The sequence below is a fragment of the Galeopterus variegatus genome, unplaced genomic scaffold (genome assembly GCF_000696425.1).
Source record: "Galeopterus variegatus unplaced genomic scaffold, G_variegatus-3.0.2 Scaffold10894, whole genome shotgun sequence".
Classification (NCBI taxonomy): Eukaryota; Metazoa; Chordata; class Mammalia; order Dermoptera; family Cynocephalidae; genus Galeopterus; species Galeopterus variegatus.
The window spans coordinates 2,561-29,008 of record NW_007737005.1 but is presented as its reverse complement, the minus strand read 5'-3'; the positions used below and the strand labels follow the sequence as shown (position 1 = coordinate 29,008).

Here is a 26,448-nt window from a genome sequence, read left to right as displayed (position 1 = left end):
ACCACTGGTGTGATCAATTCCTTGGCCTTGTGATTGGACGCTTTTTATTCACTTACTCTATCTCTTCACCTCACATTATAGTCATGCACCACATAAGAACATTTAGGTCAATGATAGACCACAGATACCATGGTGGTCCCATAATGGAGCTGAAAAATTCCTAATGCCTAGTGACACTGTAGCCATCTGAATGTCACAGTGCAATGCATTACTCATGTAGAGCAATAAGCTATACTATATGGCCTAGGCATGTCGTAGGCTACACCACCTAGGTTTGTGTAAGCACACTCTACGATTTCACACAATGATGAAATCACCTACCTAAAGATGCATTTCTCAGAACATATCCCAATTAAGTGATCCACAAATGTACTGTTGTTCTATTTTATATATTCGTTACTAAACATATCCATGGGTAATTCTTTCAACAAGGTTTTGTAAATGGTAAACTCTCTCAGTCTCCTTCCTGAAAACGTCTTTATTTCACCCTCACTTTTGAATGATCATTTAGCTGAGTATAGAATTGTAGGTTGACAGTCATTTTCCCCTGGTACTTTGGAGATTACACCATCATTTTCTGTGCTTCTCATTGCTACTGACAAATTTAGAGGAAGGATTAACTGTTCTTCTATTAATCTCTCTTTCTCTCTGGTATTTTTTAAGACCTTTTGGGTTTTGGCCTTCTGCAATTCACTTTGATGTGTCTAGCTGGGAATTTTTTTTTTTTTTTACAGTTACCATGATTCCTTGTGAGTCTTGAATGCTAGGATTCATGTCATTTGTTATTTCTAAAAATCCTCTGGGGCCGGCCCAGTGGTGCACTGCTACAGTGCACCGCTTGGGAGCGCGGCAGCGCTCCCGCCGAGGGTTCAGATCCCACATACAGACCAGTTCCCGCTCACTGGCTGAGCGAGGTGTGGGTGCAACACTGAGGGTTGCAATCCCGTTGCTGGTCCCGGTCCAGTACGGGCGCGACACTGAGGGTTGCGATCCGTTGCTGGACACGAAAAAAGACAAAAAGGAAAAAAATAAAAATAAATAAAAATCCTCTGCATGATCTCTTTGATATAGCATCTTTCTCATTCTCTCTAGTTTCTCCTAGAAATCCCTTTAGACATGTTTGAACTTCTGCTTCCATCCTCCATGTCTATCAATATCTGTTATTTTTTTTAATAAATTTTTTTATCATTACACAATGTAAACATTTTTTGTGACCCTTTAACAATTTCTCCCTAACCTCCCTTTCCCTTCCACCATTCCCACCTCTGGTAGCTTCAGTTCATTTCTCTCCTTCTGAAAGTTCAAGGAATCATTGTGATTGTTGCATCTTTCTTCTTCCTTTTTTTTTTTTCCAGCTCCCACTTATGACTGAGGACATGCAGTATTTCTCTTTCTGCACCAGGCTTATTTCACTTGACATAATTTTCTCTAAGTTTGTCCTTGTTGCTGCGAATGGCATAATTTCATTCTTTTTTATGGCAAAATATCTCTTTTCTCTCTTTGTAATTCATTCTGAGTAACTTCCTCAGGTCTATGTTCCAATTTAGTAATTCTCTCTTCAGCTATATCTTATTTACTGTTTATCCCTCCACTAAATTATTAATTACAAATATTATGTTTTCCACTTCCAGAAATTCCATTTGGTTCTTCAGATTCACCTGTTCTTTTTTCTGGTATTTTACTTTATTTTATTTTCAAATCTTCTACATATCTCTTTAGTCATTTTCCATCTGCTTATTTTATATTCTCTTTCAGATTGTTGCTATATCATCTGAAGTTCCTGGTGGTTCTAATCCTGCTTTTTTTTTTTTTTTTTTGACCTTCTGATTCTCATTCATATTGGGTTCTTTCTCTTGGCTTAGAAACATCTTCTATTGTGAGCTCATTGTTACCATGGCTTTGTTCTATGGTAATTAAGTATGGCTCTGCTGGTAGGGATATCCCTCATTAGTGGAGTGTTTTACACTTACTCCTGCCAAATGTCCCCAAAACATCACTGGCTTGGGGCCTATTTTTAGGTTAATTTCTCACTCTAGGAGTATTATTCAAACTCCAATCCCATGTGAGGAATAAGTTTCCATTGCTTACGGGAAACTTTTCCCACCTGAGCCAAGGCAGGCACATGAGCTTCCTTGTCATCCACATGGGCTGTGGGCAGATTGTTTTACTAGCTCATCTTTTCCCTAACAGTATGGTTCTACAAGGGTCCCAGCTTTATACACAGGTGTCAGTACCACTTCCAACCCCTCTCAAGCATAAGTACGCACTGCCTATCTGCAAGCTGGTATAGATCAGGCCCAGGTCTCTAGAACCACAAAGCCCACTACAACAACTGTACACCAATTCATCACTTATTTCTTTAGTTTTCCATTCCCTCTTCATTTCTACCACCTGGTAATTTCCTCCCCCTCCCCTTGCAAGTTTAGATATTAACTTAACCTCACTTTGTTCCATTCTGCCAAGCACATTTAGATGTTTACAATACAAAAATAAACTGGGATTTTCCACACTACAGAAGTCCACAGTACTGTTGGAACCAGAAATCCAGACTGGCTGATTTTAACTCTACTTTTCTACCTTAAATTATTTAACTTCATCTACCAGAAACTTTCTGCTTTGGAAACACCTCTCTGATATCCCAATAGAAGTCAGCAGAAACTCTGAACAGGATTGTTTTTAATCTTTAAAACACACACACACACACACACACACACACACCCCTGTGTGCAAAATACAAACAGTTCTATCTTTATGTCCTAAGTTTATTTCCCATGAAGGAAATGACGAAGCATTCAGCTGCCTGTCTTTCCCTTGCTCATCCTCAGTGAAGGTGGTGAACATGCTAGGACAGTCAGGTTACCAGCAGCAGGAGGTGATGAGACTCTAACAATGTAGATCAGCACACAGCAGTTGACAGGGGGCCTCAAGGGGCCACAGTTGGCCTTTTCTCCATAGGGTTTTCTCCACTCCTCTCTCTCTCGCCCCTTGAAGCCAGGCTTTGGAAAACAGCCACAGACACCAGCTGTGTCAGCTGCCTTGCCTCTGGTCCACTCATCAGTCACTGACCCCTTGCCCCTGCTATGGTTTGTGTATGTATGTGTGCATGAGTGTATGTGTGTGAGTGTGGGTTGTGTATGTATGTGTGTATGTGTGGGGGTGAGGTGTGCATGTATTTATGTGTGTATGCGTGTGTATACTTGTGTTATTGTACACGTGTGTGTAAGTGTGTATATATGCACGTGTACGGACATGTGTATGTATGTGTGTGTGTACGTGTGTGTGTGTGTATACGTGTGAGCACATGTTGGGGGGCATCTCTGTATGTATGTGTGTATGTGTATGTGAGTATACATGTGTTTAAATGTGTGTGTATGTGTGTGCAAGTGTGAGGGTGGGTGTGCACCTGTGTATGTACATGTGTCTTGTATGTATATGTAAGTGTGCATATATTCATGTCAATGCATTGTGCATGTGTATATATGTATATGTGTATATGTTTGTAAGTATATGTATATAATGCATTTATGTATGTGTAAGTATGTATGGGGACGTGTGCATGCATATGTGTGTGTCAAGTGTGTGTAAGTGTGTGTGTGTTCAGGTGACCACCTGCCAGTGTCTGCACTAGGGGAAGAAGCACGCAGGAGCCTCAGTGGCTCCTCTAACCCCACGGCTGAGTCCTCACCATCAGGTTCCCAGCTACACAGTGGGAACCAGATGGTAAGGTTCATTTGCCTGAATGGTTACATATATCACAGCAAGGATGCTGTGGATTTGTCCCACATACGAAATGCCAATGTTTGGGTTCATTTGCATAGTTACAAAAATAAACTGGCATTTTTATAAAAGCGTCTAGGCAGGCTCCACTTCCACAGGCATAGACCCCACCCCATCTCACCCACTGAATGCAGCCATGAAGCCACAGAGCATTGATCTAAAAACTCTGGAAGTAAAGAGTAGCAGGTGGATTTGGGAGGGAAAACCAAATTCAAAGTCCCACCAAACCAGAAGTGAGTTTACCTTTTATCCCGTGACCTACATGCAGGGCAGCACAAAACCAGAAGGTGGCAATTGTGCAGACAGAGTGGGCTCCTGATGAATCCTGCAGCCCTTACTCAAGGTGTAAAAAGGGGACCCCCAAATGTTCAGAGAGGGCAGAGGACACCCTCATTCTCTCACATCCCAGATCATGCAGGTTGCAGACAACTAAAATGCTGAGGGTAAGAAGCTTTCCTCGCCAACCACAGGAACTCTGATCCTGAGAGAGGAATAAGCACTGTGGATTCTTTTTTCTCTTTCTGTCCTCCCAGCTCTTGGCTCTGTGCACACACAGGCATAGTAGTGGAAAGCAGGTATCAGGGAAGCATACATAGAGCTCTGGTTTTCTGTCTGCAGAAATGAGAAGGAAGCCCCAGGGAAGGAGAAAGTCCTAGAGAGACTGTGAACAGGGAGAAGCTCAGAAGGTGACGACATAAAGTTGTTCACAAACTCCAGGGCCTCCCCTCAAACCACAGGTAGAAGGATCCAACCCTAATCAGCATTCCGAGGACTTTGGGCACTAAACTAGGGAACAGGCCATTGTCCAGGTCCTCATGGACCACCAGGTGGTGCACACACAGGACAGATCCAGACAGCACTGCACAGTCTTGCAGATAGAACAATCCACAGAAGGTGGGAAGGAACCTACAGCCAAGTTGATTTTGAGCTCAAAATAAAATTAACATCTCCCATAGGATGTAAAGAAGACCCAGAGTCTCATAACATAGTATTCAAAATACCCAGGATACAATCCAAAATTACTTGGCATATGAAGAACCAGGAAGCTCTCAATCAGCATGCACATGAAAAGACCACCAACAGATACCAAGGTCATCATGACACAGGTATTGGAATTATCTGATGATGACTTTAAAGCAGCTATTCAAAACATGCTCTAACAAGTAAAAGCAAATATTCTTGAAAGGAATGGAAAAAAAAAAGTTTTTAAGTTGCAACAAAGAAAGAGATAAAAGAAAGAAGAACCAAGAGGAAATTTTATAAGTGGATAAATATAATAATTAACTCACTGAATGGGCTCAATAGCAGAATATGGATAACAGAAGAAAGAGTGAAATTGAAGACAGATCAATAGAAATTATCCAATCTAAACCACAGCGAAAAAAGGAATTTCTTTTTAAATTAAAAGAGCCTTGGAGGGGCCGGCCTGTGGCTCACTCGGGAGAGTGCGGTGCTGATAACACCAAGGCCCCGGGTTCGGATCCCACATAGGGATGGCTGGTTCGCTCACTGGCTGAGCATTTGAGCGTGGTGCTGACAACACCAAGTCAACGGTTAAGATCCCCTTACCGGTCATCTTTAAAAAAAAAAAAAAAAGAGCCTTGGAGACCAAAAGATCTAACATTGGAATCATTAATAAAAGATCTAACATTGGAGTCATTAATGCTAGAAGGAGAGAAAGAAGTACAGTTCAGAAAAAAAAATTTTTTTTGGAAGAAATAATTATTGAAAACTTCCCAAATTTGTTAAAACACATAAACCAAATTAAAAGAGCTTGGCAAACCACAAACAGAATAAACCCAAAGAAATCCACATCTAGACATTTTAAAACTTCTGAAAATTAAATACAAAGAAAAAATCTTGAAAGGAGTCAGAGAATAATAACACATTATTTGTAGGGGAACAGTTTGAATAACTGGATATCTCACAATGTATGTACATATCAAGTCATCACATTGTACAGCTTGAATATATTCAATCTCTGTCAATTAAGCATTTTTTTTAATCATGGAGGAGAGAAGGAAGTGGGACATTTTTTCAAGTGCTGAAAAAAAGAACCATCAACCCAGAATTCTACATCCACCAGAAACATCCTTCAGGAATGAAGGTGAAATAGAGACATTCTGAATAAAGGAAAACTAAGAAAATTCATTGACAGCAAACCTGCTCTAAAAGAATTGCTAATGGGCTGGCCCGTGGCTCACTTGGGAGAGCATGGTGGTTGGAATCCCCCTTACTGGGCATCTTTTTAAATAAATTAATTAATTAAATGAATTAAATAAATAAATAAATAAAAGAAAATGAAGTTTTTCAGACAGAAAGGAAATGATAAACCAGGGAAATTCAGGACATTAGGAATGAGGGAAGAACAACAGAAATATCTGGATAAGTAAAATAGACTATGCTTCTCCTCTTGAGTTCCTTAATATAGGTTTGACAGCAAAAAGCAAAAATTATCACATTGTCTGATGAGGTTTTCAAGGACTGTAGAGGTACCGTACAAGAAAATTAATCATTTAAAGTTGGGAGAATGGGGCCAGCCCGGTGGCGCACTGCTACAGTGCACCACTTGGGAGCGTGGTGGCGCTCCCGCCGAGGGTTCGGATCCCACATACAGACCGGTTCCCGCTCACTGGCTGAGCAAGGTGCGGGGGCAACACCGAGGGTTGCGATCCCGTTGCCGGTCCCGGTCCGGTACGGGCGCGACACTGAGGGTTGCGATCCGTTGCTGGACACGAAAAAAGACAAAAAGGAAAAATAAAATAAAATAAAAATAAAGTTGGGAGAATGAAGGGGACTCAATGATGGTAAGATTTCTATATTCCAATGGACGTGGTAAAATACTGATCTTAAGTAGATGAATAAGAATTAAGTATGTTAACTGCATCCTTAGGAGACAAAAAAAATCACAATAGATAAATTAAAATAGAATACTAAAAACCCAACACAAGCAGGGAAGGTGAAACAAGAACCAAAAAAGGCGGGGGTGGGGGGACAGAAAAAAATAACAAAATAGTAGAGCTGAATCAAAACATGTCAGTTATTGCATTAAATGAAAATGGCTTAAATATGTCTATTATGAGACAGAGAATGTCACATGGACAGCTATATGCTACACATGAGAAACTCCAATATAATGATACTCATATAGGGAGGCTAAAAGCAAAAGAATGGCAAAATACATATAATGCAAACATTAATATAACAAACCCGGGGTATTTATGCTAATATCAAACAAAGTAGATTTCAGAATAAAGAACATTACCAGGCATAAAGAGGGACATTACATAAGGATAAAGGGGTCAATTTACAAAGAAGACCAAACCTAAATGAGTAAGCACCTCACAAAAGAACTTCAAAATACATACAGCAAAAATCCACAGAAATGAAAGAAAAAATGGACAAATCTACAATTATAGCTGAGGATTTCAACACTCTTCCCACAATAATTGATAGAACTAATAGACTAAAAATCATCAAGAATACAGAAGAACTGAACCATGAACCATCATGACCTAACTGACATTTGTAGGACACCTCACCCAAAAACAGAATACACATTCCTTTCCAGCACTCGTGGGACATTCACCCACATAGGCCATATTCTGGTTCATAAAACAAAACAAATTTTTAAAAAATTGAAATAATACAAACTATGTTCACTGACAAAAATGGAATTAGACTGGAAATCAGTAACAGAAAGTAACAATAAAATCTCTAAACACTTGGAAATTAAACAACACACTTCCAAGTGGTACCAAGGGAAATTAGAAATTATTTTCAACTGGGAAGGCATGAACAATAAAACTACACCATGTCAAAATTTGTGCGATAAAGCTAAAGCAGACTGCAGAAGAAAATTTATGGTGTTAAATGTTTATACTAGAAAAGAAGAAATATCTCGATCAGCAACTAAGATTCTAACTAAAGAAATTAGGACAGAGCAAAATAAACTCAGCACAAGGAGAAGGAAGAAAATAATAAAAATAAAAGCAGAAATCAATGACACTTAAAGAAAAAGAAAAATTAATGAAACCTACAGCTGGTTGCTTGAAAGAGCAATAAAATTGATAAATCTCTAGCAAGACAAAAAGAGAGAAGACACAAATTAATAATATCAGTGCTGAAACAAGAGTATCACTACAGAACCTGCAGACATTAAAATGGTAGTAAGGGAATACTATCACAAAAAACTCTATATAAGTAAATTAAATAAGTCTGATGAAACAAATCAATTCCTTAAAAACCACAAATTACCAAAACTCACCCAAGTTGAAATAGATAATTTGTGTCACTCCATAACTAAATTGTCTTTATAATTTGAACGTTCCATAAAAGAAATCTGCAAGCCCAGATGGCTTCATTTACTTAGTCAGTGAAATAACTAAAGAAATTAAAGAAGGAATTGAGATAACATCAATTCTACACAATCTCTTTCAGAAAACAGAGAAAGGAACACTTTCCATTTTGTAGGCTAGCATAACCCTGATACCAAAGCCAGACAAAGAGAGTATAAGAAAAGTACAAACCAAAATCCCTCATTAACATAAATATAAAAATACTAAACAATATATTAGCATACTGAATCCAGTAATATGTAAAAAGAATAACATGACACAAAAAATGGGTTTAATTCTGGGAATACAAGGCTGGTTTAATATCCAAAAATCACTCATACAGATGTCACCAAAAATGGCAAAATAATAACTTCTGAAAAGTCTCTCCTCCACAAAAAAAAGCAATGAAAGCACCAGCAAAAAAAATTTTGGAATCAACTTTTTCAGAACTTGGAAATTAATAAAAGGTTTGCAGCAATCTGGGGAGCATATATTCAAGAAAAACAGCTAAATCTCAGTAAGAACAACAAGATCTGTAGTGTTTTAACCTACTTCCTCCTAGCTCTAAGGTAGCCTTTAAAACCCATAGTTCACAATCATGATGAAAACCAGCACCCTGGGGGCCGGCCCGTGGTTCACTCGGTAGAGTGCGGTGCTGATAACACCAAGGCCGTGGGTTCGGATCCTATATAGGGATGGCCGGTTTGCTCACTGGCTGAGCGTGGTGCTGACAACACCAAGCCAAGGGTTCAGATCCCCTTACCGGTCATCTTTAAAAAAAAAAACAAAAAAAAAACCCAGCACCCTGGCAGCCACCACAGGGGGTAGTATGGGCTAGAGCACTTTCAAAACCCCATTCCTAGAAAAATGTCACTGTTTTACATGTTTAGTGGCTCCCTGGAAAACTACACACACAAAACTGTCTTTATTTGGCCTGAATGGAACTTCACCCAGTCAACAGGATTTTCCCTGGGGCATTTGCCAAAAACAGAGGTAATTACTGAACTTTTGGCTGCCTGAGGCAGTGGAGGACAGTTGCAGCAAACAATAGTCTAACCAAAAGCTTAAAAGGAAAAGCTGGGGAATGAAATGTCCACAGGGGCCTTTGAAGCTCAACAAAAAAGATATCCATACGACACATTATACTGAAATTGTTGAAAGCCAAAGACAGAGAATCTTGAAAACAGCAAAAGAGAAGCAACTCATCACATATAAGGGATCCTCAAAGGTTAGCTAATTTCTTATCAGAAATCATGGAAGCTAGAAAGCAATGAGATAACATATTTAAACTGCTTAAAAGAGAAAAAAAAAAAAAAAAAAAAAACACCTATCAACCATGAATTTTATACCTAGCAAAAACGTCCTTCAAAAATGAAGGAGAAATTAGTATATTCTCAAATAAACAAAAACTGAGAAGTTTGTTGTGAGTAGACTCATCTTGCAAGAAATACCAAAGGAGTCATCAGATTGAAATAGAAAGACACAAGACAGTAACTTGAAGCCATATGAAAAAATAAGACATGATAGTAATAGCTACATAGGTAAATAAACAAATATAAGCTAGTATTATGGCATTTTTAGTTTGTAACTCTTTTTTTTCCCTATCTGATTTAAAACATAAATGCATAAAATAATACTTATAAATTTATGCTAAGGGGCACATAATGTATACTTGTGACTATAACTGCATAAAACTGGGATGGGCAAAACTATAAAGGAGCAGAGTTTTTGTATACTATTGAAATTAAGTTGGTATGAATTCTGAGTGTTATGAAGTTAAGATGTTAATTATAACCCCCAGGATAACCACTAAGAAAAAAACTAAAAAATATACAGAAAAGAAATGAGCAGGGAACAAAAATGTTACACTAGAAAAAAATCAACTAATCATAATAAGGCAGTAATGGAGGAACTGAAGAACACAAACAATATAACATATAGAAAACAAATAGCAAAATAGCAGAAGTCCTTTCTCATCAGTATTACTTTAACTAGCAAAGAGATACACTCCAGTTTAAATGCAGATATTAGGAAATGGATTACAAAGAAAAAAAAAAAAAGCCATGGCCCAGTTGTCTACAAGAGATTCACTTTAAATACAAAGATATAAATATGAGGGCACTTCAAAAAGTTCACGCAAAGATTAGCATTATTTTTTAATTCAATTTTTCCATGAACTTTCTGAAGTATTTTCACAGGTTGAAAGTAAGATGTTCCATACACATAGCAACAAAAAGGGAACTAGAATGGCTATACAAAGGTCAGACAAAACAGACTTTAAGACAAAAACTGTTAGAAGAAACAAAGAATATTATATATTGATAAAAGAGACGATATCTAAAGAAGACATAGCAATTATAATTATACACATACCTAACAACAGAGTACCAAAATATACAAAGTGAAAACTAAAAAAATTAAAGAAAGAAAGTAAAAATTCTACAATAATAGTTGGAGACTTCAACACCCAGTTTCAATAATGGACAGAACAAGTAGACAAAGGTCAAATTTTTAAACAAAGGACTTGAACAACACTATAAACCAACTAGACCTAACTGGCTAATGTAGAATATTCTGCCCAGCAATAGAAGAATACACATTTTCCTCAAGTGTGTATGGAATACTGTCCAGGGTAGGCCATAAGACATGTCAATCAATTTAAAAAGATTGAAATCAGTTAAATTACCTTCTCTGACTACAATGGAATGGAGCTAGAAAACAGTAACAAAAAGAAATCTGGAAAATTCACAACTATGTGAAAATTAAGCAACACATCCTTAAACAAGAATTTAAAAGGATTATTAATGGCTGGCCGGTTGGCTCAGTTAGTTAGAGCATGGTGAAATAACACCAATGTCAAAAGATTCAGATTCCTCATACTGGCCTGCCACCAATAAATACATAAATATAAAATCAGAAAATATGTTAAGATAGATGAAAATAAAAACACAACATACCAAAACTTATGAGAGGAAATCAGTGCTCAGAGGGAAATTCATAGCTATAATGGCCCACATTATAAAAAGATAAAAGATCCCAAATTAATAACCTAGCTTAACACCTAAGGAATTAGAAAAAGAAAAGCAAGCTGAACCTAAAGTTACCAGAAGGAAGTCAATAATAAAGACTAGAGCAGAGATAAAAGCAATAGAGAATAGAAAAAACAATAAAAGAATCCAGGAAACCAAAAGTTGGTTCTTTGAAAATATCAATGAAATTGACAAACCATTAGCTAGACTAACCAAGAAAAAAGAGAGAAGGCTTAAATTATTAAAATCAGAAATAAAAGTGGGGGGCCTGCTCCGTGGCGCACTCGGGAGAGTGCAGCGCTGGGAGCGCAGCATCGCTCCCACTGCGGGTTTGGATCCTATATAGGACTGGCCGGTGCGCTCACTGGCTGAGCAGGGTGTGGGTGACAGACACCAAGCCAAGGGTTGCAATCCCCTTACCGGTCACGAAAAAGACAAAAAAAAAAGAAAGAAAGAAAGAAAGAAAGAAAAGTGGGGCATCAATACAGATTTTACAAAAATGAAAAGTATTGTAAAATAATGCTATGAACAAGTGTATGTCAACAAATTACATAATCTAGATGAAATGGACAAATCCCTAGAAACAAACTACCAAAACTGACTCAAGAAGAAATAGAAAATCTAAAGAGACCTGTAACAAGTGAAGAGATTGAACTAGCAATCAAAAGCAGGATAAGAGACATCCAGATCAGAAATTAGAAAGTAAAATTATGTGTATTCACAGATAACATGATCTTATATTGAGAAAATTCTAAAGAGTTCACTAAAGAACTGCTAGAGATAATAAAAAAGTTCAGCAAGGTTGTAGGATATAAGACCAGTATATAAAAATCAATTCTGTCTCTGTACATTAGCAAAGAACATTCCAAACCTGAAATTAAGAAAACAACTCCTTATACTGTAGCACCAAAACAATTAAATACTTACCAATTAATTTACAAAGCAAGTGTAAGTCTTGTACACCGAACATTACAAAACATCATTGAATGAAATTTTAAAAGACATAAATAAATAGAAAGCCATCCCATATTCGTGGATTAGAAGATTTACGTTAAGATGGCAATGCTTGCAGTTAATGCCTCTTACCCCACTGCCTGACACGCTTGAGTCAATCCTCAGAGACCCCATGCCAGAGCCCTCTGCCATAAAGGTTGGCTGGGCCTCCACCCCACCAAGCCAGCTCTGCCCTCCTTCCCTGACCTATTTCATTACCCAAACCCCAGTCTCAGCAGCCATAATTCTCAGGAAGGAGGATGGACAGGCTTATGGGGCAGTTCCTCAGCACAGCCCTAGAAGCTACTACTACGACGCCCACTTTACAGATGAGAAAACTGAGGCACACAGAGGTCGACTGCATTAGTTTCCTGAGGCTACTATAACAAATGACCACAAGCTGGGTAGCTTAAAACAAAAGTTTATCCTCTCCCTGGTCGGGAGGCAAGAAATCCAAAATCAAGGTGTGGCAGAGCTGTGTTCTTCCCGAGGCTCGTGAGGAAGATCCTTCCTGCCTCTCCAGTTTCTGGCGGCTCCAGGAGTTCCTGGGCTTGTGGCTGCATCACTCCAATTTCTGCCTCTGTCTTCGTGTGGCCTTCTCCTCTATGTCTGTGTCTGCTTTTCTGTCTCCTATGACACGTGTCGCTGGAGTCTGGGCCCACCCTAATCCAGGATAATCTCATCACAAAACTTCACTTAATTACATCTGCAAAGACCTTATTTCCAAAACAGATTCCATCCTGAGGTTCCAGGTGGGGCCACACAACGCTGTGCACACTCTGACCCCCTCCTCCAGCCTGCCCCAGAGTAGGGGCTCCCAAAACCGGGTGTGGGCCTCAGGCCACTCCTGCAGCACAGGGCCTTCAGCAGGGCCAAGCCTGCCACTCCCACCATGGGCCCACCCCCTCCTCTCTCTATGTCCCCCTCCTGAGGCTGCAAAGCCAGGGGCTCACTCTCCTGGGCTGCCTCAAGCTGTGCACAGCCATGAGACTCCCAGGGAGCCAGGGAGGCATCAGGGCCAGTACTCGGGCTTCCAGGAGAGCTTTTGTTTCCCAAACAGAAGAGACGCAGCTGGGGTAGAATTCAGAGAACGCCCCAAACACTGAATCTAGTGAAGCAGTCCCACAGGTGGAATGAAGGTCTTGAATGAGGTCACTTGAAGTTGATCAAAAGAGAGATTATCCTGGGTGGGCCTGACCTAATCAGGTGAAGCCTTAACAGGGAGGAGGCTCTTCCTTGCACAAAGAGATTTGAAGCAAGATAGATTCTCCATCACTTCCCTAAAGTTTGCAAGGGCCACATGGCAAGGAATGAAGCTGGCCTCAGGGATCTGACGGCAGACCCCTGGCTGACACTGGCAAGGAAACAGGGCGTTGGGCCCACAGAACACAACATCAGGGAACTAAATTCTGCCAACAGCTTGGATGAGCTTGGAAGAGGAACTGAAAGAACACAGCCAGCGGGCACCTTGATTTCAGCTTTAAGACCCAGAACTGAGGACCCAGCTACACTGTGCCCAGACTTCTGATTTGCAGAACTGTGAGCTACTAAATGAGTATTGTTTTAAACCATGAAGCTTGCGATCATTTGTTACACGGGAGTTAAAAATAAAAATTAACACACACACACCCCTTCCACATTCTTTCCGCCTTGAATGTGATGGCTGGAGCTGTGGAAGGAATCTTGTGACCTTGGAGCAATAAGCATTTGAAGGAAAAAGGTAATATACTCAGGATGGCAGAGAAATAGACAGAGCCTGTGTCCTTGTGATTGAATGTTAAAAGGTCCCTGAGGTGTCTGGCCTCCCTGCATCCACACCCCTCTACAACAGGATGTGCCACTCCCTCAGTGACAGCAGGGTCGATGTCTCTATGCCCTTGGAGCTAGGCTGGCCTTATGCTTAGCTTTGAGCAATAGAACATGGAGAAGGTAACATTCTGGGACTCCTGAGGAAAGAGCTTAACAATCCTCATAGATTCTACTATTCCCTGCAGGGAATCCACCACCACGAAAAGAAGCTCAGAGTATACACATGGAGAACATCACCCTGGGAATGAGATGTCACAAGAAGACAGCAACCACAGAGGAAAGACACAGGAGTGAGGCCAGCCAATGTCACAAGAAGAGAGAGGCCCCTCATCCCTAGCCAGCCCTCGTCCACTGGAGCCATCCCAAATGGGACTTTAGATGCACTGAGGCCTGGGTGGAGCCCTTAGCCCACCCAAGGCCTCGTTAAGCACAGATGAACCAACCTGCTAAGTCCTGCCTGAATTCCTGCTCCACAGAATCCTAGACATAAACTGATCTTTCAAGCCTCTAAGTTTTGGGGTGATTTGTTACTTGGCAGCAGATAACTAGCTGACACAGGTCCTTATGTGGCAACTGAGCTCTGCCCCAGCCCACACTGGAACCCTTCCTCCAGGCTTGTCCCCAGGAGACAGTTAAATGTCTGCTTGATCAACTGACCTGTGACGTCCAGATGGAAGGAGACACTCTGGCCCCCAGCCTCGCAGCTGTACTCCCCAGCGTCTGCCTTCCCCACCTGCTGCACCACCAGCCGCCGCGTGCAACCTGTGGCCTCCATTCGCACCACTGAGCTTGAGCTCAGCTTCTTCCCATCCTTGTACCATGTCACCTCTGTCTGGGACTGGGCCACCTCGCAGCTCAGTGTGGTGCTGGCCCCTGCCTCAGCCTTCACCTTGCTGTGTGCAGGCTGCTCCTTGGTGAACACCACCTTGGGCTCTGGGGACAGACAAAGAGGGACACAGGGTCAGAGACTCCAGACCACAAAAACTGAAGTTTCAGAGTCAGAGAGTGTTCAGACCAGAGCCGGCTGATGACAAGCCCTCTGTGCCCAGGAACAGCAGACTCACAAACCAGTCATGGGTTTGAGCAACAAGAGAGGACACATTTTGGAGGCTTCAAGAGTGAGCCAGGGGGAGAATTTCCAAAGGCCTATCAGCATCATGCAGCAGACCCCAAGGTCCAAAAGGACTACAACTTCTAAAAAAAAATAAAAATAAAAAAGCACTGCCCAGGCAGAGCGCCCCTTTGAAAGGAAAAGCTGCTGGTACCACATGTAAAGCCCACGTGCCCCGGAGACTTACACAAACTGTGTGAGAACCAAGAAAACCTGCAGGATCACAAATGTAGACACTCTCTCGGGTTCAGCTTGAAAAACACAGGACATTTGGGCAACTCTCTCCCATGCAACCAAATAAACCACAACCCAAGAAGACCCCCTGTCCCACCAGCTGCTTCTCTCCTGGTCTGCACTCAAGCCAGAGCCACACTGTACCTGTCTGGGTTTCCCTTTCACACCAAAAGGAAGGCTTGTACACTGAAAAAAAATGCTTACCATTTTCTTAACGAGTATGAAATTCACATGGGGTGATACACACAGAGCAGGTGCAGGAGTCAGTGAGTTCCCACAGCTACACGCACCTGTGCAACCCACACCCCAGGCAAGGCCTGCCTGCCTCTCCCCTCAAAAGCAGGTGCATTCTCATTCCCAGCCCAGAACCTCTGCCTGTCTTTGAACCTCAGATAGATGAAATCACATAGAACACAGAGTTTCCTTTTAGTCAGCATATGAGGGCTGGCCAGTTAGCTCAACTGGTTACAGTGTGATTCTTATAACACCAAGATCCAGGTTTGATTCTGTACTGGCCAGCTGCCAAAAAAAAAAAAAAAACTAGAATAATGCAAAAATGCTGATTAAATTGAGGCACACCAAAATGCATCACCATCACCCTAACCCTAACCCTACCCCTCCATACACATGCACCCTACCTGGCCCTACAGAAGCTCCAGTTTAAAATTTTTTAGTTGTTTTTTCCCCTCTGGCATCTGCCTTCCTATTACTAAATAATATACACATGCTGTTGACCAGGGAGTTATAAAGAATATGTATAAAATAAAGAAAAAGCAAATACAATACAGTGGACACCCACATACCCCCACCTGGTAAAGAGAGAAAAACACCATCATCATGCTTCCCAGTCCCTCAGAGGTAACCCTGGCCTGAATCCTGCTTGGGAGATTCCTGGCTTTTGTTTGTTGTCTCACCACATGTGTTTACTGAGCATGGATTTGCAAGCCAGGCTGCTCTGATCCCAACCTCTGCTCAGCCATTTACTGGCTGTGTGACCTGGAAGAAGTTACCTAACTTCTCTGTTTGTCAGCTTCCTGATGTCTAAAATAGAATGACAATTGAGGACTCATACCATTGAGGTGCGCAACATGATGAGAGAACAGTGTCCCCAGGAAATCCCAGGCAGGAGACTAGTGGCAGCTGTTATGTTCTATTGTTGTTGCTATTATTAAACACATAAAAGTTATGCTGGGCTCTGTTTCTTGCTTTTCTACTTCAACATCATGTTCATGAGCTCACCCCTTTTAATCTGATGAATATCTCTACACTCATTCTCACTGTGCATGGTATTCCATCACACAAACAGGCAACAATTATACTATTGATAGACATTTGGGTTACATTCATTTTGGTTTTTGCTATCACAATCATTTTTGATTTGGTTGATTTTTTGTTAACATTTTAATGCTATTAAGCATATAGGTTTATATTTCCTTGTGCTTTAACCAGTAATTTTAGTTCTCAGTAGGAGGGTTTATTCAAATCTCAAGGCCCACCATGACCAAAAACAGAAGCCCTTTACACCTGTTTGTTTACATCTGCATTTCTGGGCTACACGCTGGAGAACTTCCTCAGATCTATCCTCCATTTTGCAAATCCTCTCTTCAGCTGTGTCTACCATATTTAGCTACTAAACCATCCCATGTTTTTAAATTTCAATTTCCATACTTTTCATTTCTGTTCTATTTGATTCTTTTTCTTTTTAATAGTTTCTTAGCCTTTCTTTATGCTCTAATTTCTTTATTTATGTTTTCAGTCACTTTAAACATACTTGTGTGAAAGTATTCATCTGACCAAATTCTATCACTATTAGCTCATAAGGACTCTTGTGAGCTAATGGTCTGCTATTACTGGGTTGGGGGGGAAGTCATAACATTACATAATGTTATGTCTGGTGACCCTTGCCAAGTGTTCTGTGATTTTTATTTATGAGTTCAACCATCTACAATTGAGATATAGGTGTTCAGGAACCCAGCAGGGCCCTGGCAGAGGTCGTGGACATGACCTTCCAGGATGGTTCCACATTCACCTCTGACAAGCATCAGAGGTGTGTTGCCAGCTTGAGGCCACATTCTGTGCTAATTCCTTGGTTTGGGGGTCCTGGACCATGAGAGAAAGTATTACAAAGCAAACAACAGTACACACAAGGAGAGACAGGCCAGGGCTCACAATCATGGAAGACACTACAAGCTTCTTTGCTTCCCCTCAAGCCTGTGGGCAGACCTTCTCCAGCTGCCTTCTCACAGAGTGGGTCATGGGATCTCAGTCCCAGCACTCCTCTTTCTATAGTCTGAGGCCCTCAAACCTGTCATGGGCAACCTCAACACAGTCCCCCATAATCCCTACACCCAGAGCACACCAGTACTAATGGCTAATGGCTGAGTTTACCACTTTCTCTTACTTTTTGGCTCCTGAGCAATCTCTCCTATTTTCTTCAAAGTTCCCTGCACTGTGATTTCATATTACGAGGAGTTTTGTAGAGGGTGGGTTTCTCAAAATTCAAATGAAGTTCTAGAAAAGGCAAATTAATCTATGGGGATAGAATTAGAACAGTGGCTGTTTGGGAGAGGAGAAAGAATTACCTGCAAAAGGGTACACAGAACTTTCTAGAGTAATGAAAATGTTCTATATCTTGATGGGGACATTAGGGTTACATGGGGTCCACATTTTCCAAAACCTCTCAAACTGTACACTTAAGATCTGTGCATGTTAGGGCTGGCCAGGTGGCGCACTGCTACAGTGCGCCACCTGGGAGCACGGCAGCGCTCCCGCCGAGGGTTCGGATCCCACATACAGACCGGTTCCCGCTCACTGGCTGAGCGAGGTGCGGGCACAACACCAAGGGTTGCGATCCCGTTGCCGGTCCCGGTCCGGTACGGGTGCAACACTGAGGGTTGCGATCCATTGCTGGACACGAAAAAAGACAAAAAGGAAAAAAAAAGATCTGTGCATGTTACACCTCAACAAATGATTATTAAAAAATTGTTGGAACCAGAGCTTCTTTAATTTTTATGATGATAATAACAACTTCCTATGTGCAATCCAATATTACACTGGAAATTCTGACTCAGGCACCAAGATAAAGTGAATATGATACTCCAAAATAAGAAGGCAGGTGGAGGGGTTGGCTGGTTAACTCAGCTGGTTACAGCACGGTGTTGTAACACCAAGGTCAAGAGTTCAGATCCCCATACTGGCCAGCCACCAAAAAAAAAGAAAAAAGAAACCAGGTGGACAAATCTTTTTTTTTTTTTTTAAGATGACTGGTAAGGGGATCTTAACCCTTGACTTGGTGTTGTCAGCACCACGCTCACCCAAGTGAGCCAACCGGCCATCCCTATATAGGGATCCAAACCCGTGGCCTTGGTGTTATCAGCACCGCACTCTCCTGAGTGAGCCATGGGCCGGCCCAAGAGACAAATCTTTAAAGAAGTTAACAAAAAAAGAAAAACTAACAAAAACAAACCCCACCCCCCCAAAAAAAGTGGTTTTCACAAATTTCCCCATATGTAGGATAGCAACGGATCTCAGCATGAGAAGCATGGAGGAGGGGTCTGGGGAGAGGAACTCTAGAGAGATCGGCGCTGTGGGTCCCACCCCACACCACACATGGAGCACAGAGGGGAGAGGGCTTCCCCCTGCCCACCCCAACCAAGACAGTCACCCATCCCCACGCTCTGCGAGCCACGCCTGCAGCTTGAGACTGACAGCGGTGAGTGGAGCCAAGCAGAAGACGCCTTCCCAAGCTGGTCACCAGTGCCACAGCATTCTGCCTCTAGCCTGGAAAACCTCAAAACTAAGGTGGGACGGGCCAGCAGCTCCACCACAGCAATATCTCCAGATCGTTGGGGTAGCAGATGTGTGGGGGCATCTATGGGCCAGTTGAGGGCCAAGTGCGGGGCGGTAGGAAAGGTTTGGGGAAGTGCAACAGGACGGAGCATTCAACAGAGAGAAGGTGAGGACAGCGCCACGGTTCAGGGACTGAGGAAGGAGATCAGGGTGGGTCAGAGGAGAGCACGACCCCGGAGGACACAGCTGGGGCAGATCCTCCGAGGGCAGGTGGGTGCACTGCTGTCAAACCCTGCCCAAGAGGGTCATTCTAACCCCTGGCAGGACCAGACAGCAAGTCATCTTAGAGCAACACTGGTTAAGTGAGAATTGCCAGCCCCTCCCCTGATTTCTAGCCTGGAGGAGACAGAAACTGCAAGTAGCTGCCTGGGCCAGGAGTGGCAAGAGAGAGGAGACTGTCCCCTCCCACTGAGGCTGGGAGGAGACCCCAAAGCCCCACACAGAGCTGGAAGACACACACAGAACTACAGGGGACGAAGGCCTCCCAGTGGCCAACTGAAACTCCGGTGCCTTAAATTGAACACACATGTCAGCAACCGAAGAATAAAGACAAAAGTCACAGACCTATTTTGGTGGTGGCAAGACAACTGGCTTTGGCATGATTTACAATTCCTTGGGTTATGCAAAGAAAAATGAACCCAAATACAGACTTGCAACACATGGCCTGTATGAGAAAAAAACACCTGAAGAAAACAATGAAAGGAACGCAAGAACAGAATGAAGAAAGTCAGCGGGACTGCAAAGGCCAATGTTGGTGCCGGCAAAAATGGTTAGACAGCAGTGTTATGACACCCAGGTCAAGGGTTCAAATCCCCGGACAGACCAGCTGCCAGGAAAAAAAAAGCAGAAGGAGTAAAGATTCTGCAATGACTTTATCTGCAGTGATTGTGCAAATTTTTCACAAGAGAATAAACTATAAAAAACTTAAAAAAAAAATCACAGATCTTAACCAGGTGCAGGAAAAAGACTACTATCACTAAATAAATAAAAAAGGGGCCTTGGATGACAAAGCACACTGTTTTTTGACTGTACACCAGGAAGACCCAATTTTTTTCAAAGCATTGATTATGAAGTAGAATAACATCCCCCCCAGTTTGGGAGCAAACGATACACATGGGTTAAGTGCACCCAGGGTGCAAGGTGACAATAGATATTCTGTCAAGTAGAAAGGCACTGGTCACACTGTCAGGAGACCCACCTGCGACATCCAGGTGGAAGGAGACCCTCCGGCCCCCAGCCTCGCAGCTGTACTCCCCAGCATCCGCCTTCCCCACCTGCTGCACCACCAGCCGCCGCATGCAGCCTGTGGCCTCCAAGTGCACCTTCGAGCTTGAGATCAGCTTTTTCCCATCCTTGTACCACGTCACCTCCGTCTGGGCCTGGGCCACCTTGCAGCTCAGTGTGGCATTAGTTCCCGCCTCAGCCTTCACCTCACTGTGCACAGGCTGATCCTTGGCAAACACTGCCTTGGGCTCTGGAACAGACAAGGAGGGACACAGGGTTAGAGACTCCAGACCAGCCCCAGCCCATCTCTCAGGGCCCGGGGCTCACTCGGAGCTGGCAGTGGCCAAGACAGGACCGTCACGAGTAAGTGCCATGGCACGATAATGCACACACAGGTTCCATCTGTGAACAACTGGAGCTGTGTGCTGTGAAGCTGCACATGAGGAGGCTGAGGTGCACCCGACCTCCTCACGGCTCTCAGCACTTCCAGCTCCGCTCTGAGGTTTGTGGGTGCACGTGCTGTCACAGGCCAGGAAGCCACCACAGCCAGGCCCTGTCTCCTGATAATGCCACTGTCCTGTCGTTTGGGGACCAGACTTGGGCCCTTCCCTGCCTCAGGTCTCCCAGGCCCCCCAGACTGTTTCCACTCCCCACTTCTTCCCACCACCCAGGGGCCACAGAGAGCAGGACAGGAGGCAAAGCCTGGAAAGATGTGCCCACCTTGAGCACCAAACCAGAAACCTCATCAACGTTGGCCGAGGTTACAGAGAGAATGTAATAGAGCTGAGTGCCAGGTGTGGGCCAATCAGGACAGAGCTGAGTATTGGGTGAACCAACTGGGAGAGAGCTGAGTGCCAGTGTCAACCAATCAGGAAGACAGAGTTGAGTGCCAGGCATGGCCAATCGGGAGTGAGCTAAGTGCCAATGTGGACCAATCAGAAGGGAGCTGAGTGCCACCTGGGGCCAATCAGGAGAGAGGTGAGTGTCAGTGTGGGCCAATCAGGAGAGAGGTGGTTGAGCTGCATGTGGTCTCCTATCCCCAGGCTCAGTGACAGGGTGGACAGTGTGGAAAGGAGAAGGACTTGAGCAGGGAAGGACAGATGGACATGGTGATTGTCAAGGGACTGAGTGTGGACTTGCACAGCTCCAAGGCCCAGCCAGCAGGAATGAGTGGGCGGGGGGAGCCCCTGACACCCACCAGTAATCCTCCCTGTTGTCCCCATCATCCGGAGAGGTGTTTCAGATCAGACCAGACCCCAGACCCACCTGTGGTCATCACCCCACTGTCACCACCACCCCTAGATCAGCCTCACAGGATGCACACTGGGGTCAGCTCAGCCCGTAGCCAGCTCCGGTCTCGTGACACAAGGATATGACCCTGGGAGCCCCTAGGCACTCAAAGCTGGGGGCGTGGATTCCCACGGATATGCAGAATGCCAGGGCCTCACAGCACCCTGAGCTGCCTAAATGTGCCCTCGGAAGGGGTATTAGATCACATCACACCTCACATTCACCAGCCAATGTCACCACACTGTCCCCATCACCCCAGTCTAGCCCTCACCAGGACGCACACGGAAGTCAGCTCAGCCCGTGGCTGGCTCTGGTCTCATGACACAACAACATGAGCCTGGGAGCTCCTGGATGGAGCTGGGGACACAGATGTTAGGCAATGAAGAGAGGGGATTCTAGAGCCTCACAGCGCACTGGGCTGCCTAAATGTGCCCTTGGAGCTTCACACCCGAAGCTCAGGTTTCCCCCATTCTTCAACTCAACTTGTCACCCACCTGTGACATCCAGGTGGAAGGAGACCCTGCGGCCCCCGGCCTCGCAGCTGTACTCCCCAGCATCCACCTTCTCTGGCTTCTGCACCACCAGCCGCCGCGTGCAGCCTGTGGCCTCGAAATGCACCTTCGAGCTTGAGATCAGCTTTTTCCCATCCTTGTACCACGTCACCTCCGTCTGGGCCTGGGCCACCTTGCAGCTCAGTGTGGCATTAGTTCCCGCCTCAGCCTTCACCTCACTGTGCACAGGCTGATCCTTGGCAAACACTGCCTTGGGCTCTGGAACAGACAAGGAGGGACACAGGGTTAGAGACTCCAGACCAGCCCCAGCCCATCTCTCAGGGACCGGGGCTCACTCGGAGCTGGCAGTGGCCGAGACAGGACCGTCACGAGTAAGTGCCATGGCACAATAATGCACACACAGGTTCCATCTGTGAACAACTGGAGCTGTGTGCTGTGAAGCTGCACATGAGGAGGCTGAGGTGCACCCGACCTCCTCATGGCTCTCAGCACTTCCAGCTCTGCTCTGAGATTTGTGGGTGCATGTGCTGTCACAGCTCAGGAGGCCACCACAGCCAGGCCCTGTCTCCTGATAATGCCACTGTCCTGTCGTTTGGGGACCAGACTTGGGCCCTTCCCTGCCTCAGGTCTCCCAGGCCCCCCAGACTGTTTCCACTCCACACTTCTTCCCACCACCCAGGGGCCACAGAGAGCAGGACAGGAGGCAAAACCTGGAAAGATGTGCCCACCTTGAGCACCAAACCAGAAACCTCATCAACGTTGGCCGAGGTTACAGAGGGAATGTAATAGAGCTGAGTGCCAGGTGTGGGCCAATCAGGACAGAGCTGAGTACTGGGTGAACCAACTGGGAGAGAGCTGAGTGCCAGTGTCAACCAATCAGGAAGACAGAGTTGAGTGCCAGGCATGGCCAATCGGGAGTGAGCTAAGTGCCAATGTGGACCGATCAGAAGGGAGCTGAGTGCCACCTGGGGCCAATCAGGAGAGAGGTGAGTGTCAGTGTGGGCCAATCAGGAGAGAGGTGGTTGAGCTGCATGTGGTCTCCTATCCCCAGGCTCAGTGACAGGGTGGACAGTGTGGAAAGGAGAAGGACTTGAGCAGGGAAGGACAGATGGACATGGTGATTGTCAAGGGACTGAGTGTGGACTTGCACAGCTCCAAGGCCCAGCCAGCAGGAATGAGTGGGCGGGGGAGCCCCTGACACCCACCAGTAATCCTCCCTGTTGTCCCCATCATCCGGAGAGGTGTTTCAGATCAGACCAGACCCCAGATCCACCTGTGGTCATCACCCCACTGTCACCACCACCCCTAGATCAGCCTCACAGGATGCACACTGGGGTCAGCTCAGCCCGTAGCCAGCTCCGGTCTCGTGACACAAGGATATGACCCTGGGAGCCCCTAGGCACTCAAAGCTGGGGGCGTGGATTCCCACGGATATGCAGAATGCCAGGGCCTCACAGCACCCTGAGCTGCCTAAATGTGCCCTCGGAGTTTCACACTCGACATTCTGGGTCCCCGCCACCACCCCCCAACCCTGTCACTCACCTGTGACATCCAGGCAGAAGGAGACACTCTGGCCTCCAGCCTCACAGGTGTACTCCCCAGCGTCCACCTTCCCTGCCTTCTGCACCACCAGCCGCCGTGTGCAGCCTGCAGCCTCCATGCGCACCTTTGAGCTTGAGCTCAGCTTCTTCCCATCCTTGTACCAAGTCACCTCTGTCTGGGCCTGGGCCACCTCGCAGCTCAGCGTGGCACTGGCTCCTGCCCCGGCCTTCACCTCGCTGCGCACAGGCTGATCTTTGGCGAACACCACAGCAGGCTCTGGGGACAGACGAGGAGGGACACGGTCAGAGGCCCCATCCAGGTGAGGTTTCCATCTCCTGGTTCCTTGTTTATAGGCTGGATGCCAGGCAACCACGTCCCCCCATGGGATCTTCCGTGATCCTCCTTGGGTACTCAGGTGGGGCTTTTCTGCATCCAAGCTGGGTGCTACACCCAACCCCATGTGGGCCAAGACCCTCATGTGCCTCAAGAGGGAAGCAGAGCAAGCCTTGGAGAAATCACCAACAGGGTCAGGTGGCCTGACTGTCCCTTGCAAAACCAGAACCCTTTCTCCCTGATACGGACTGAATTGTGTTTCCCAAGTTTTATGTACTGAAACTTAATCCCCATTGTAACTGTTGAGGGTGGGAAATCCTATTGCGGTAATTGAAAGATGGGGCCTTGAAGAGGTGATTACATTGTAGGACATGCTCTTCATGAATGGACTAAAAATGGTGGTCATGGGCGTGGTTCTGCCACGTGAGAGCCCTGCATTGATGTAAAACCACCACCAAAGACCTCACTAGATTTCTTCCCTAGACTTTGGACTTCCCAGACTCTGAAACTGTAAGCAATAAATTTCATTTCTTACAAATTACTCAGTTGGAGGTATTTTGTTATAAGAAACAGAAACAGACCAATATACTCCCTCTCCCTAAACTCCTGCCCCTCCACAAAGTACTCTTTCCACGGACACATGTTCACATTTATGACTAAAATGTAAAGTTCAGCATCACAAATGATTCCCTGATTCCCTCCACCAACAGAAACCCGACAGCACTGTGTTTTCTGCTTTGTGTACGAACAGCCATTGGATTATGAATTATTAAGGATTGCATCAGTGGAGACATACAAAATGCCCACATGCTTGCCTCTGGAATGCAGCGGCGTGAGATTTTCAGGTGCGTTTCTGGGCTTGGAGGCCTCCCTGTCCTCAGGCGGCCCAGGGTGGGGGACCCTACGCCTATGAGGACAGGTTGAGCCCTCCTTGAGGTGGGGGCTGCACCAACGACTCGGCCCACAGAGGCCCAGCAGCCACGCTTCTTGTGAAACCCTCATGCAGTTCATCCCTCAGCCTCCCAGCCAACATCTCTGAGCCCTGGGAGCTTCTAGAAAGACTAGATTTGGGTCAGATCCACTAGATTCAAACCTCAATCTGCCAAGGTCACTGCAAACACCTTTTAGCTCCTCCCAGCCTGTTTGCTCATCTTTAAAAGGAAGAGAAGCACTTCCAAACCCTTTTTCCTAATGTGCCTGGCCCTGAGCCCAGCCCACAGACACACAATCAACAAGAGAACGTTCAGGGCTGTGAGCAGACCCCGGCTGCAGAGACGAAACACAAACGGGATCGAGGCTCAGGACAGAGAAAAGAGATTTCCTTAACGCCTGAATAAAACCTAGAGTACATCCGTCATCCCTCAACTTCCTTTTTTTACTCTCATTTTTCTCTATTTCTTTCTTATTCTATTTTCCACAGTTTCATTCCTCACCAGTGAAGACGTTAGTTTTTTTATTATTTCTCTCCCCGCCCTTGCCCGCCGCCCCCCCCCATCCACTGAGGAAAAGAAGGGTCTGGAGGTCTGTCATGTGGTGCTGGAGGCAGCCGGACCTGCTCCCCACCCCAGGCCAGCCCAGGCTCACATACACACACGGGCACACTCACCAGAGACCCGGAGCTGGAAGTCCACTGAGTCCTCGCCCACACGGCAGGAGTAGGTGCCCTCATCCTGCCTGGTGACTGAGGAGGCCACCAGCCGATGCCGTGTCCCCATGTCTTCCTGCAAGAAGTGCGGGCTGGAGCAACCCAGCTCGGTGCCATCCTTGTACCAGCGCACGCTGATGTGGGCCTCCGACGTCTCACACTCAAACTGGGCTGGGCCCCCAGCCACAGCATCCACGCAGCCGCCCGTTGTGTCCTTGTGCAGAAAGGGCGTGAGGCCTGCAGGAGTGTGAGGCAGGTCAGGGACTGCAGAGGCACTGACCACACTCTAGGCCACAGCTGGTGTGTGGCTGGAGGTGTCCGGGCTTCAGGGACTACACAAGACACTGATCCTCACCCAGGCCCGAGAGACCTTGACCAACCACCAGACTGCCCACCCAAGTGGACACCCACAGTTAGGAAGCCTTTCCTCCCACTTAGCTGAGCCTGCCCAGACCACCCTGTGGTCTGTCTTCTTGTTGCAGTCAGACACAGCCACCCCAGCCTCCCAGACCCCTCAAAGCCTGCCCAAAGCTTGGGGACAGAGGAAGGTGGGAGGGCTTACCACCTTGCACAGATAGCTGGTAGGCGACACAGCCCCCGGGGCTGACACACTCATACAGGCCGGCATCAGACCGCACCACGTCGTGCACAAGCAGTGCCTGCTTCCCGGCCAATGCCTGCACCTCGTACTTGGGGCCGGGGGACAGCGTGCGGCCGTCCTTCAGCCATGTGACAGCCGCAGCCTGGTCCGACAGCTCGGCCA

The 26,448-nt window shown here is 45.4% G+C and overlaps 1 protein-coding gene across 1 annotated transcript in view; it reads right to left on the bottom strand.

Moving 5' to 3' along the window:
- The window catches only part of LOC103610297 (obscurin-like), a gene marked incomplete at its 5' end in the record, with an annotated part of 34,853 nt that overhangs the window by 5,861 nt on the left and 2,544 nt on the right, over positions 1-26,448 (bottom strand). The window contains 6 exons of the mRNA XM_008594494.1: positions 14,603-14,878; positions 20,338-20,613; positions 22,148-22,423; positions 23,708-23,983; positions 25,647-25,922; positions 26,251-26,440. Coding sequence (XP_008592716.1) covers positions 14,603-14,878; positions 20,338-20,613; positions 22,148-22,423; positions 23,708-23,983; positions 25,647-25,922; positions 26,251-26,440 — 1,570 coding nt within the window. The remainder of the gene's footprint in view (positions 1-14,602; positions 14,879-20,337; positions 20,614-22,147; positions 22,424-23,707; positions 23,984-25,646; positions 25,923-26,250; positions 26,441-26,448) is intronic.